Genomic DNA, 15,386 nt, shown 5'->3' on the forward strand with positions numbered 1-15,386 from the left:
AATATGTAAATAAATCACAAAGTCCCAGAGGAACGTAGCGGGTCAATCAACATCTGTGGAAAGGGTTAAACTTTTCCTTGATTATGCTGGTGGCCTTGCCGAGGCAGCGTGAAGTGTAGATGAAATCAATGGAAGGGAGACAAAAATGCTGGAGAAACTCAGCGGGTGAGGCAGCATCTATGGAGCGAAGGAAATAGGCAACATTTCGGGCCGAAACCCTTCTTCAGACTGATGCAGGGTGGGGGGGGGGGGGGGTAAAGAAGAAAGGGAGAGGAGGAGCCAGAGGACTGAGGGAAAGCTGAGAAGGGGAGGAGACAGCAAGGGCTATCGGAAATTGGAGAAGTCAATGTTCAAGCCGCTGGGGTGCAAACTGCCCAAGCGGAATACGAGGTGCTACTCCAATTTCCGGTGGTGCTCACTCTGGCAATGGAGGTGGCCCAGGACATAGAAACATAGAAACATAGAAAATAGGTGCAGGAGTAGGCCATTCGGCCCTTCGAGCCTGCACCACCATTCGATATGATCATGGCTGATCATCCAACTCAGTATCCCATCCCTGCCTTCTCTCCATACCCCCTGATTCCTTTAGCCACAAGGGCCACATCTAACTCCCTCTTAAATATAGCCAATGAACTGGCCTCAACTACCTTCTGTGGCAGAAAATTGACAGAATGTGACAGAAAAGTCGGATTCGGAATGGGAGGGGGAGTTGAAGTGCTCGCCAAGTCTACGCTTGGTCTCACCGATGTAGATTAGCTGGCATCTAGAGCAGCGGATGCAATAGATGAGGTTGGAGGAGGTGCAGGTGAACCTTTGTCGCACCTGGAATGACTACTTGGGTCCTTGAATGGAGTCGAGGGGGGAGGTGAAGCAACACGTGTAGCATCTCTTGTGGTTGCAACTGAAAGTGCCCAGGGAGGGGGTGGTGCGGGTGGGAAGGGACGAATTGACCAGGGAGTTACGAAGGGAGCGGTCTTTGCGGAAAGCAGACAGGGGGGGGGGGGGGAGATGGGAAGATGTGGCGAGTGGTGGGGTCACGTTGGAGGTGGTGAAAATGACGGGGCACTATTTGTTGTATGTGACGGCTAGTGGGGTGGAAGGTGAGGACTAGGGGGACTCTGCCCTTGTTAGAAACATAGAAACATAGAAAATAGGTGCAGGAGTAGGCCATTCGGCCCTTCGAGCCTGCACCGCCATTCGATATGATCATGGCAGATCATCCAACTCAGTATCCCATCCCTGCCTTCTCTCCATACCCTCTGATCTCTTTAGCCACAAGGGCCACATCTAACTCCCTCTTAAATATAGCCAATGAACTGGCCTCAACTACCTTCTGTGGCAGAGAATTCCACAGATTCACCACTCTCTGTGTAAAAAATGATTTTCTCATCTCGGTCCTAAAAGACTTCCCTCTTATCCTTAAACTGTGACCCCTAGTTCTGGACTTCCCCAACATGGGGAATAATCTTCCTGCATCTAGCCTGTCCAACCCCCTCAATCTTCTGAATTCCAGCGTGTACAAGCCGAGTCTATCCAGTCTTTCTTCATATGAAAGTCCTGCCAACCCAGGAATTAGTCTGGTGAACCTTCTCTGTACTCCCTCTATGGCAAGAATGTCTTTCCTCAGATTAGGAGACCAAAACTGTACGCAATACTCCAGGTGTGGTCTCACCAAGACCCTGTACAACTGCAGTAGAACCTCCCTGCTCCTATACTCAAATCCTTTTGCTATGAATGCTAACATACCATTTGCTTTCTTCACTGCCTGCTGCACCTGCATTCCTACTTTCAATGACTGGTGTACCATGACACCCAGGTCTCGTTGCATCTCCCCCTTTTCCTAATCGGCCACCATTCAGATAATAGTCTACTTTCCTGTTTTTGCCACCAAAGTGGAAAACCTCACATTTATCCACATTATACTGCATCTGCCATGCATTTGCCCACTCACCCAACCTATCCAAGTCACCTTGCAGCCTCCTAGCATCCTCCTCACAGCTAACACTGCCCCCCAGCTTCGTGTCATCCGCAAACTTGGAGATGTTGCATTCAATTCCCTCATCCAGATCATTAATATATATTGTAAATAACTGGGGTCCCAGCACTGAGCCTTGCGGTACCCCACTAGTCACTGCCTGCCATTCTGAAAAGGACCCGTTTACTCCTATTCTTTGCTTCCTGTCTGCCAGCCATTCTCTATCCACATCAATACTGAACCCCCAATACCATGTGCTTTAAGTTTGTATACTAATCTCTTATGTGGGACCTTGTCGAAAGCCTTCTGAAAGTCCAGATATAACACATCCACTGGTTCTCCCTTATCCACTCTACTAGTTACATCCTCGAAAAATTCTATAAGATTCGTCAGACATGATTTACCTTTCATATATCCATGCTGACTTTGTCCAATTAATTCACCACTTTCCAAACGTGCTGCTATCCCATCTTTAATAACTGACTCCAGAATTTTCCCCACCACCGATGTTAGACTAACTGGTCTGTAATTCCCCGTTTTCTCTCTCCCTCCCTTTTTAAAAAGTGGGGTTACATTAGCTACCCTCCAGTCCTCAGGAACTACTCCAGAATTTAAAGAGTTTTGAAAAATTATCACTAATGCATCCACTATTTCTGCGGCTACTTCCTTAAGTACTCTGGGATGCAACCTATCTGGCTTTGAGGATTTATCGGCCTTTAATCCATTTAATTTACCTAACACCACTTCCCGGCTAACCTGGGTTTCACTCAGTTCCTCCATCTCATTTAACCCCCGGTCCCTTGCTATTTCCGGCAGATTATTTATGTCTTCCTTAGTGAAGACAGAACCAAAGTAGTTATTCAATTGGTCTGCCATGTCCTTGTTCCCCAATATCAATTCGCCTGTTTCTGACTGCAAGGGACCTACATTTGTTTTAACTAATCTTTTCCTCTTCACATATCTATATAAACTTTTGAAGTCAGTTTTTATGTTCCCTGCCAGTGGCGAGTGGGGGGATGGGGAGAGAGAGCAGTGTTGTGGGGTATTGAAGAGACCCTGGTGAGAGGAAGGGAGGCAGGTTTGTTTGATGATCTGGGCTATGTCCATAATTCTCTGCAATCTCTTGCGGTCTTGCATGGAGCTGTTCCCAAAACATGCTCTGAATTCATCTTGTACATAAATGGTGTTCGTACAACATGTTCTGCAGTTCCTGTAAATTAATAATAATGTGCTGACACTTGTTCTCAGCTTCTGCTGTGCTTTAGTTATTATTGTTACCAGCGCAACCACACAGTCCTAGCATTGTTACAGTTCCTTTAGTTCAGTTCAGTTCAGTTTAGTTTAGTTTAGAGATACAGCGTGGAAACAGACCTTTCGGCCCATACCGAGTCCATACCGAGCAGTGATCACCAAGTACACTAGCACTATCCTGAACACCAGGGGCAATTTACAATTTAATTGAAGCAAATCAATACGTCTTTGGAGTGTGGGAGCAAACCAGAGCACCCAGAAAAAGCTCATGCGGTCACAGAGAGAACGTACAAACTCTGTACAGACAGCACCCATAGTCAGGATCGTGTCCGGGTCTCCGGCGCTGTGAGGCAGCAGCTCTACGCTACACTGCTGTGCCGCCCACTATCCCACTCTCCCCTCCAAAACACTGCTCCTCTCCCAAACATCTCACCGCAAGACAGCAGAATCAGAACTAGAGCATGGAAACACAGAGAATTCCCAACACGGAAAGAGTTCAATCATCTATTTGTTGATGTGCAGTTCAAACACAATAAAGAACTACCCAAAACTTCCCTAGATCCCAGCACCAGGTCTGTACCTATGCAGATCATGCATCTTCAAGTATAGGTCAGCCATGATCGAATGGAGGAGCAGGCTCGATGGGCCGAATGTAGCCCAGACCATCACGCAAATTTCACTGACTCCATCTACACCACGCTGCCTCTGCAAGACCACCAGCATAATCAAGGATCAGTCTCACCCCGGCCACTCCCTCTTCTCCCCTCTCCCATCAGGCAAGAGGTACAGAAGTGTGAAATCACCCGCCTCCAGATTCAGGGTCAGTTGGCATCATGCAACCAAACCATCCAATCACCAATTAGAGAACGGTCCTGACCTCCCATCTGCATCACTGGACACCCTTGGACTATCTTTAATCAGACTTTACTGGACTTTATCTTGCATTAAACTTTATCCCCTTTATCCTGTATCTGTACACTGTGGACGGTTTGATTGTAATCATGTACAGTCTTTTCGCTGACTGGATAGCACACAACAAAAAAGCTTTTCACTGTACCTCTGTATATGTGATAACAATAAACTAAACTAAATTAAACTAAACTAAATTGACCCATGGTTTAAATGTGGTGAAGGTATCGTCCTCTCCAGTGAGATCCCGACCCTAACCACCCTCTTTGGAGAACTTGTACTTCCCTCATCCCCCTTCTGATCTTTCATCTAATCACTTGAAATCCATGATCCTGGCTATTGACTCCCTTGATAAGGAAAATTGGTCCTTCCTATTCACTTCTCATCCAGGACTCGTAACTAATAAACTAAACAAAACTGACTCTTTATGTTGCAGCATTATTCAACCAGGAGATCTATCTCTCCTCCATACTCTGACTGATCACCACCCATGGTCCAGTTGACAAGAGTGGTGTTGCGGATGAATGCTTGGATGGCATTAGAGTGGTGCTTAAGCACATGGACATTAATATAAAAAGAGTAACGAAAACTGGGCTCCAAGCATGCAGCCTGGATCTGAACCTGTGTTGATGGTGAGTGAGAAGATGTTGTTACCAATCTGAGGTACACAAAAAAGCTGGAGAAACTCAGCGGGTGCAGCAGCATCTATGGAGCGAAGGAAATAGGCAATGTTTTCCGACACTTCCCTACCATTCCTTGACCTCACTATCTCCATCGCAGGTGATAGACTTCTGACCGACATCCACTATAAACCCACTGACTCCCATGGCTATCTGGCCAATTAAAAAAAAACAAAAAACCCTTACCCTTGTTACTAATCTGCACCGATTGTAGTCTGCTGATGTTTATCTGGTTTATCTTGCACTAAACATTATTCCCTTTATCATGTAACTGTACACTGTGGAAGGCTCGATTGTGACCATGTATTGTCTTTCCGCTGACTGTTTAGCAAGCAACAAAAGCTTTTCACCGTACCTTGGTGCACGTGACAATAAACTAAAACTGATGAGGACGTCAAGGATGTAACTAGGAAAATGGACAAGGGGAGCCAGTAGATGTAGTGCACCTGGACTTTCAGAAAGCATTTAATAAGGTCCCACATAGGAGATTAATGGGCAAAATTAGAGCACATGGTATTGGGGGTTGGGTGCTGACATGGATAGAAAAGTAGGTTGGCAGACAGGAAACAAAGAGTAGGGGTTAACGGGTCCCTTTCAGAATGGCAGGCAGTGACTAGTGGGGTACCGCAAGGCTCTGTGCTGGGACCGCAGCTATTTACAATATAAATTAATGATTTAGATGAAGGGATTACAACATTAGCAAATTTACAGATGACACAAAGCTGGGTGGCAGTGTGAACTGTGAAGAGGATGCTATGAGGATAAAGGGTGACTTGGACAAGTTGGGTGAGTGGGCAGATGCATGGCAGATACAGTTTAATGTGGATAAATGTGAGGCTATCCACGTTGGTGGCAATAACAGGAAGGCAGATTATTATCTAAATGGAGTCAAGTTGGAAAAAGGGGAAGTACAATGGGATCTGGGGGTCATTGTTCATCAGTCAATGAAAATAAGCATGCAGGTACAGCAGGCAGTGAAGAAAGCAAATGGCATGTTGGCCTTCATAACAAGAGGAGTTGAGTATAGGAGCAAAGAGGTCCTTCTGCAGTTGTACAGGGCCCTAGTGAGACTACACCTGCAGTATTGTGTGTAGTTTTGGTCTCCCAATTTGTGGAAGGACGTCCTTGCTATTGCGGGAGTGCAGCTAGGTTCACCAGGTTAATTCTCGGGATGGCGGGACTGTCATATATTGATCGAATGGAGCAGCTGGGCTTGAATACTCTGGAATTTAGAAGGATGAGAGGAAATCTTATTGAAACATATAAGATTATTAAGGGTTTGGACACGCTAGAGGCAGGAAACATGTTCCCGAAGTTGGGGGATTCCAGAACCAGGGGCCACAGTTTAACAATAAGGGAACAGAGATGAGGAAAAACCTTTTCACACAGAAAGTTGTGAGTCTGTGGAATTTTCTGCCTCAGAGGGCGGTGGAGGCTGGTTCTCTGGATGCTTTCAAGAGAGAGCTAGACAGAGCTCTTAAAGATTGTGGAGTCAAGGGATATGGGGAGAAGGCAGGAACGGGGTACTGATTGTAGATGATCAGCCATAAACACATTGAATGGCAGTGCTGGCTCGAGGGGCTGAATGGCTACTCCTGCACCTATTGTCTATTGTCTATTGATACAGTTGCAAAGCCAGGCAAACAAAAAGACACAATATGCTGCAGAAACTCAGCAGGTCAGGCAGCATCTTTGGAGAATATGGATAGGTGAGGTGACGTGTCGGGCCAGGATCTTTCTTCCGACTGAGGTCAGTTGCCCAGGTCTTAGAGCTTGTTTATAAGATTGGAGGGGGTGATTATGTTGAATAGCGAGCTGTAGTTGATGAACAGCAACCTGACGTATGTGTTCCTGTTATCTAGATAGTGCAGAGCTGAGTGGGGAACCAGCAAAATAGCATCTACTGTTGACCTGTTGTGCCGTTCGGTGAACTGGAGCAGATCCAGGTTATTTCTGAAGCAGGAGATCATTCACGCCATAACCAACTTCACAAAACACTTAATTACAGTGGATGTAAGTGGGATGATATAGTGATTCAGGCAAGTCATCATGATCTTCTTAAGCAGACGGTATTATAGATTACTTTTGAGTTTAGTTTATTATTGTCACGTCTGCCGAGGTAGAGTCAAAATGTGTAGAAAAGAACTGCAGATGCTGGTTTAAATCGAAGGTAGACACAAAATGCTCGAGTAATCCAGCGGGACAGGCAACATCTCTGGAGGGAAGGAATGGGTGACGTTTCGGGTCGAGACCCTGTCAGGGGAGTGGGCGGGACAAAGATAGAATGTAGTCGGAGACAGTAAGACTGGTGGGAGAACTGGGAAGGGGGAGGGGATGGAGAGAGAGGGAAAGCAAAGGGTAATTGAAGTTAGAGAAGCCAATGTTCATACCGCTGGGGTGTAAACTACCCAAGCAAAATATGAGGTGCTGCTCCTCCAATTTGTGCTGGGCCTCACTCTGACAATGGAGGAGGCCTAGCACAGAAAGGTCAGATTGGGAATGGGAGGGGAAGTTAAAGTGCGTAGCAACCGGGAGATCAGGTAGGTTAAGGCAGACTGAGCGGAGGTGTTCAACGAAATGATGGCCGAGCCTGCGCTTGGTCTTGCCGATGTAAAGTTGACACCTGGAACAGCGGATACAGTAGATGAGGTTGGAGGAGGTGCAAGTGAACCTCTGCCTCACCTGAAAAGACTATTGGGGTCCTTGGATGGAGTCGAGGAGGGGGGGGGGGGGGGGGGGGGGTAAAGGGACAGGTGTTGCATCTCCTGTGGTTGCAGGGGAAAGGACCTCGGGAGGGGGTGGTTTGGGTGGGAAGGGACGAGTTCAGCAGGAAGTTGCGGAGGGAACGGTCTCCGCGAAAAGCAGAAAGGGGTGGAGATGGGAAGATGTGGCCAGTAGTGGGATCCCATTGGAGGTGGCGAAAGTGTTGGAGGATTATATGCTGTATGCGACTGCAAATGGGGTGGAAGGTGAGGATAAGGGGGACTGTCCTTCTTGCGAATGGGGGGAGGGGGAGCAAGAGCGGAGCTGCGGGATATTGAGGAGACCCTAGTGAGAGCCTCATCTATAATGGAAAAGGGGAACCCCCGTTTATTAAAGAATGAGAACGTCTCCGATGATCGAGTATGGAAAACCTCATCCTGGGCTCAGATGCGATGTAGACGGAGGAATTGGGAGTAGGGGATAGAGTGGGATGAAGTGCAGTCTAGATAGAAATGGGAGTCAGAAGGTTTGTAGTAGATGTCGGTCAATAGTTTGTCTCCTGTGATGGAGACGGCGAGATCGAGAAACGGTAGGGAGATGTCGGAGATGGTCCAAGTGAATCTGAGTTTAGGATGGAAATTAGTTGTGAAGTTGATGAAGTCAGTGAGTTCTGCATGGGTGCAGGAGGTAGCACCGATGCAGTCATCAATGTGGCGGAGACAGAGTTCGGGGATAGGGCCAGTGTACACCTAGAACAGTGATTGTTCGATGTACCCTACAAAGAGGCAGGCATAGCTGGGGCCCAAGCGAGTGTCCACAGCTACGCCTTGGATTTGGAGGAAGTGGGAGGAATCGAAGGAGAAATTGTTGAGAGTATGGACCAGCTCTGCTAGGTGGAGGAGAGCATTAGTAGACGGAAATTGGCTGCTTCTGCAGTCGTGGAAGAAACGGAGGGCTTTAAAACCTTCCTGGTGGGGGATGGAGGTGTGGAGTGACTTGACATTCATGGTAAAGATGAGGGAATGGGGGCCTGGAAAACAGAAGTCATTGAGGAGGTACAGTGGAAAGTGTGCTATCCAGTTGCGTGCTATCCAGTCAGTGAAAAGACTAAACATGATTACAATCAGGCTGTCTATCGTGTACAGATACAGGAGAAAGGAAATAACATTTAGTGCATGATAAAGCGAATAAAGTCCGATTAAAGATAGCCCGAGTGTCTTCAATGAGGTAGATGGGAGATAGACACAAAGTGCTGGAAAGTAACTGAGCGTTTCAGGCAGTTTTCGGATCAGAACCTCAGACAGGATGGTCTTTTGAAGCAGATGGGAATTTCAGATTGCAAAAATAAGAGATTAAAGATATGTAGAAACAAGGAAATGCAAATGCTGATTTACAAAAAGGACACAAAATACTAGACCAACCCAATGGATCAGGCAGCATCTCTGGAGAGCATGGACGGGACGTTTCTGGATGGGATTGAAGAAGGGTCGAAATGTCACCTATCTATGTTCTCCAGAGATGCTGCCTGCCCTGCTGAGTTACTCCAGCACTTTGTGCCCTTTAGGTTAAGATATCCTTGAATACTCCATCCAGTTGTTCTGCAAGGGTCTTTGACACTAACCAGGAACACTGTCTGGGTTGGGTGTTTCGCATGGATTCTTACAGGGTGCTCTGACGTCGGCCGAAGAGACTACGATTACAGGGTCGACAGGGGCTGTGTTGGGCTTGTGCAGGTGTGTCATTGTTTTCCCTTTCAAAGCCTGCATAAGAAGCATTGAGAAGGTAGTGGAGCCAAATACAGTAGTGACATTCAAGGGACAATTAGTGGGGCACATGGATATGTAGGGAATGGAAGGATATGGATCTCGCTCAGGCAGAGGAGATTAGTTTGTTTTTTTAATTAATATTTTTATTAGAAGCAGTGTATAGTAGCATAAACCGCGGCATTTGACAAAATACATTTAATGTACATCTTCCATTTTAAATGTGACAAAAATTAAGAACAAGAGAGAAAGAGCGAGAAAGAGAGAAAGTGAAAGAAATAGTGAATGTGTAAACCCCTAGACTACCAATAGTACAGTCCAGGAGTGAATAAGTAAAAGCCCATAGAAGAATAAGAAGACAAAAACAAAAAAATAATAAAGGAAAAGAAAAAAAGGGACCATTACGTGTTGATATACCTGCTTCATTTCTCACCACACCCATCACCCTGTCCGTAAATCGGTTTAATTCCTAAGTTGTGGTGCACCATACTATACTTGTAATGAATCAATGAAAGGAAGAGGAGATTAGTTTAACGGCATCATGATCAGCATGGATCACTGTCAGGAAGAAGATAGAGGAGTCTGAAAACTAACGTCCAGAACAGTTTCTTCCCTTCAGCCATCAGGCTATTAAACAATACATCCTCCAAAGAAGCTCTGAACTATATAGACTTGGGGACATTATTCTTGTCTTTGCACTCTTATTGTTTGTATGTTTATATATATTGTATATACATAAGAAGTTTGTTGAGTATGTATATATTTATCCTGTATCTGAACACTGTGAACGGCTCAATTGTAATCATGCATAGTCTTTCCGCTGACTGGTTAGCATACACCAAATGCCACGGAGTGCTGCGGAGGCCAAGTCAATGGATATTTTTAAGGCGCCAGATTGACTGATTCTTAAGTAGTTAGGGGTGTCAGGGCTTATGGGGAGAATGCAGGAGAACTGGGTTGAGAGGGAAAGATAGATCGGCAATGATTGTATGCCGTAAATCGCCCGGCACGGCCCGGCACGGCCTAAAATGGCTGTGGGACTTAGCATCGCCCGCCTGGGGCTTGGACATCGGGAGAGAAATGGAGAACAGGGGAGAGAAAAGATTTTGCCTTCCATCACAGTGGGTTCACTGTGATGGATGTTTGTGTGAATTAAATTGTGTGTATGTCTGTAGGAAATTGTCTTTGTTTGTATGGCTATGGAAATAGGACAATAAATGGTATTGTATTGTATTGTATTGTATTGGAGTAGACTTGATGGACCAAATGGCCCAATTCTGCTCCAAGACCTTATGAAAAGCTTTGCAATGTGCCTCAGTTAATGTGACAATAAACTAAACTAAACTACTCATCCCTGAGCCTCTTGTGCTCCAAGAAATAAAGTCCTACAATTTTAAATGTTTAGAAGTTCATACTGAAAGTCTTGGGTCCTTGTGCTTTCTGCCGTCTCTGACACTGGGTCACAATGCCCGCTTACATTTAGGGTCAATAAATTGCAGTGGTTGGGGACAGTCTTTTGCAACTGGAAAGGATGTTAAACAGATTTACCGGCTCTAATTGGGGTTGGATGTTTGAGTGCAAAGGAGAGGCCAGGCCAAGATTTGGTCAGGCGAAGATTTGTTTCTCTGTTGTGTTGGAGGCTGAGAAATGACCTGATTGGAGTATATAAAATCATGTGGGGGCATAGATAAGATGAATAGCCACAGCCTTTCCCATAGGGTGGAGGAGTCTATATTACAAAAAAGTGGGTATAGGTTTAAGGTGAGAAGAACATTTTTTAAATGGAACTGAGGGACAACATTTTTGCAAATAGGGTGGTGGATATATGAAATGAGCTGCCAGAGGAAATGGTAGGAAGGAACTGCAGATGCTGGTTTACACCAAAGGAAGACACTAAATGCTGAGTAACTCAGTGGGTCAGGCAGCATCTCAGGAAAAGGCAACATTTCGGGTTGAGATCCTTCTTCAGACTCTGCAGAACTCTCACCAGAGAGAGGAGGAGAACATGTCTGAGAAATCCAGTTCAAAGAAGGGTCTCGACCTGAAATGTCACCTATTCTTTTTCTCCAGAATTTCTGTCTGACCAGCTGAGGTGCTCCGGCATTTTGTGTCTATCTTAGGTTTGTAGGGATATGGACGAGGTGCTGGTAAGTGGAAAAGCTTGACTTGGCAATTTGGTTAGCATGGAAAAGTTGGGCCGAAGGTCCTGTTCCCACGCCGTTTAGTTCTGTATCTCTATGACTTTATAGCTATGTCTCCCTCTCTGCTGACTCTCAGTCTGAAGAAGGGTCTCGACCCAAAACGTCACCCATTCCTTCTCTCCAGGGATGCTGCCTGTCCCGCTGAGTTACTTCAGCACTTTGTGCCTGTCTTCAATGCACCTGTGTTGGAGCACCTGGACAGATAGTGTGTGGGATTTCTGAGAAGCTTATTTTCAGTTAGATGAATAAAACTGCACCAAGTCCCCGCTCTTAAGCACATCAAGGAAGACCTTTTACTTAATAGTTTTATATTATTCGACTTGCTGATTTGGCCAATGATTTTACATTGTTTATTTATTTTAGACATTATAGGTACAGTGTGGAAAACGGGCCTTTCAGCCCACCGAGTCTGTGCCGACCAGTGATCGCCCCGCACACTAGCACTATCCTACACACATTAGAGACAATTTCAGACACACTTCGGATGTTTTAGGTCGGGACCCTTCTTCAGACTCGATTTTTCAGACTAGTTTTGTTTTGTTTAGAGATACTGTACCCTTCGACCCATCGAGTCCGCGCCGACCATTGCTACACCAGCACTGTCCTACACACTTTTTTAACCTACAAATCTGCATGTCTTTGGAGTGTTGGAGAAAAACGGAGCACCCGGAGAAAAACCCACATTGTTATGAGGAGAACGTACAAACTCCGTGCAGACAGTAGCCATCATCAGGATGCAACCCGGGTTTCTGGCGCTGTAAGGCAGCAACTCTACCACTGCGCCACCGTGTGTTACACTCAAACTTTTAAAGCGATCTAACCAAAGCAATTTCAAGAAAAATTTGGATATCATTTTCTGATTACACTCGGAGAAGTATTGTACCTCTGACTCATTTTCACACATTAGTTAATAGCACATCAGGTGTTCATTTTATGTGTTGTTAAATGTACATTTAGTGGACAAGCTGAGATTTCAGTGCTGTTTCCACACACCACATGTTAGCAATGAAGGTACTAATCAAATATAAATCAAATCTCTGCAATATATCTGCCAAAATAGAATCTTTGTCCTAATTATATTAACATTTATTGGTTGTAATTCCTGCATAAATTCATGGAAAAGCAGTCAAATATTTCAACTTAAATCATCTATCGCCCACTTGTGTTTGGAGAGCTTAATTTTGTGTCTCTTTGAAAGTTAACTGGTCTTAACAAAACAATACACAGCATGTTAATGAGATCTCAACAATTCCACATTATGAATAGTAATATTGTAATATTGCAGCAAGTGTTTAAAAAGAAGTCTGAAGAGTAGTTTACCTTCAATAGGAAGTGCAGCACTCTGTCCCTGTCCATACATGAAACTCGTACAGGCAGAATTGGTTTGAACCTTCTCTGTGAATTATTTTTTGTATAGAACTTTCCGCTTTCGAAAGTCACTCAACTGAAAAGTCCCAGATCTCCCAAAAAACGTCCGGACTGAACACCTATCTCAAAATTATTCCTGGTGGAATTTATTTTTTCTTCTGATCAGCAGCTCTTGCGCCCTGTGAGAAGTACTTGGCAGTCAATGAAGAACTTTTGTCTCGCATGAGTCAGCCACTGTTGATTGTAATGCAGGCAACTCAAGCCAAGTCCAGTGCAAATGGGGCTCTCTGAGAAAAACCTAGAGCTCATCGGGAGAGAAAAAAAAGCAAGCTGGTCCTGCAAGGAGGCAATTCATCTTTGTGTTGAAGCATTTGCAAGTGCCAGGAATGTGCCTTTCATTTGCTGATTAGTCAGGGAGGCAAGCAACCACTTTAGAGACCGGGTGTATAGCCTTCAAAAGCAAACGGCAGTAAACCTTGCCTCTCCTCCTCCAACACTCACACCATTATTTCCCTCCGTCACATAATCGTCAATCCCTCTTCATAGCCCCATGAATGCCTGACCATGAACTGGCTTGTTTTCATACAGCCTCCACTTACACGGGTCTTTTTAGAAGCAGCACACTAGTTTCAGTATTTAAATTCATGGCCACACTTGGAATGTAAACGCACGTGGTTAGTAGGTATGTCCGTCTGGTTGAGGACAGCGGCAACTATGAATTCTGTGATTGAACGGGATCAAATAAATGTTTGTGTTCTTTCCTGCATTATGTTTAAGGCTAGGATTTGCTGGTTGAATGGTTTTTGCTTTCATCAATGGAATGACAGGGGCAGCACAGTGGTGCAGCGATGGCACCAGAGACTGGGGTTTGATCCTGACATTGGGTGCGGTTTGTACGGAGTGTTGAATGACGTTCTCTCCGACACCTTCATGAGTTTTCTCCGGGCACTCCGGTTTCCTCCCACACTCCAAAGACGTACAGGTTTGTAAGTTAATTGGCTTCTGTAAATTGTAAAATTGTCCCTAGTGTGTAGGATAGTGTTAGTATACAGGGTGAATACAAAAGTGAAGTAACATGGAACCAGTATGAACGGGTGATCGATGGTCGGCGTGAGTGTGGTGGGCCGAAGGGCCTGATTCTATGCTGCGTCTTTCATTCAGTTATTAAACCTATTCCCTTCAGTCTTGACCAGTGTAATCCAGACCACAACATTAGAAAGCAACACAAGCCCCTCTTTATCTTCTTTCTGGTACTTTATCCAATTATCCCAAGGCAGCGTCCCATAGACTCTAACCCTCCTGGCACTGAAAAATGGTTTCTGCTGCTGCAGACATGATGGACTGAATGGCCTCTTTCTGTACTATAACAGGTGAGGTGGCATTTGGGGTGTTATGTTCTGTTTTGTTCACCACACTATAGGAAAGTTGCCATTGTTGGAAACAGTGCAAGGAAGGTTTGCCAGCACTCGAGGCCCCAAGGTACAGGGTGAGGGTGGGCGGGTCAGGTATCATCTCTGGCGTCTTGGACTTTGGAACAGTGCGAATAAGATTTTCCTACCCAAAATGTCACCTGTCCATGTTCTCCACAGATGCTGTTTGACCCCCTGAGTTACTCCACACTTTGTGTCTTCATTTGTAAACCAGCATCTGCAGTTCCTTGTTTCTACAAGCAATTTACTGGAGCAGAGTTTCTCAAGTTCATCAATTCTAGCAAGCAGCAGAATTAGGCCATTTGGCCCATTATCTAATCCGCCATTCAATCCTGGCTGATCTATCTTTCCCTCAACCCCATACTCCTGCCGTCTCCCATAATCCTTGACCCTCATACTAATCAAGAATCTACCAGTCTCTGTCTGAAAAATATCCAATGGCGGCCTCCACAGCCTTCTGCGGTGATGATTTCCACATATTCACCACCCTCTGACTAAAGAAATTCCTCCTCATCTCTTTTTATTCTGAGGCTATGGCCTCTGATCCTAGACTCTCCCATTTGTGGAAACATCCTTTAAACCTCCTTTAAATTTTCCCCTTCTCACCATAACACTCTGACCTCTAGTTTCCTCCCTGGGAAAAAGACTGCCCAGGGTGTCTAACTACTACTAATTCTATCTCCATTCAAAGGTGGACAGGACTGAAGAAGGGTCCTGAGTCAAAACGTCACCTCAAGTTCAAGTTCACATTTATTGTCACATGCACCAATTGGTACAGTGAAATTTGAATTACCATACAGCCATATGAATAAAAAGAACACAATACACGATAGAGTTTATCATAAATATCCACCACAGTGGAATCAACGTTTCTCACTGTGATGGAAGGCAATAAAGTTCAGTCATCTTCCTCTTTGTTCACCTGTGGTGGGGGTCTTTGAACCCTCTGCAGTCGCCACTATGTACAGGCCCTCTCACCGGGATGATCAAAAATCTGGCGTCGGAACGGATCGGAACACACTTTGCGGCTTGGAATTTCCTAATCGGCCACTTCTTACCGAAGACCGCGGCTTCCAAGACCACAGGCCCCGTTGGATGGATCTCCA

General features: G+C 45.3%; 1 protein-coding gene across 1 annotated transcript in view; it reads right to left on the reverse strand.

Moving 5' to 3' along the window:
- The window catches only part of LOC116972104 (cadherin-7-like), a 78,999-nt gene extending 65,627 nt beyond the window's left edge, over positions 1-13,372 (reverse strand). The window contains exon 1 of the mRNA XM_033019450.1: positions 12,803-13,372. Within this exon, the coding sequence (XP_032875341.1) occupies positions 12,803-12,842 (40 nt within the window). The 5' untranslated portion in view covers positions 12,843-13,372. The remainder of the gene's footprint in view (positions 1-12,802) is intronic.
- Between the last annotated feature and the right edge of the window lie 2,014 nt (positions 13,373-15,386).

This window comes from Amblyraja radiata, chromosome 4, assembly GCF_010909765.2.
Source record: "Amblyraja radiata isolate CabotCenter1 chromosome 4, sAmbRad1.1.pri, whole genome shotgun sequence".
In the NCBI taxonomy this organism is placed as follows: Eukaryota; Metazoa; Chordata; class Chondrichthyes; order Rajiformes; family Rajidae; genus Amblyraja; species Amblyraja radiata.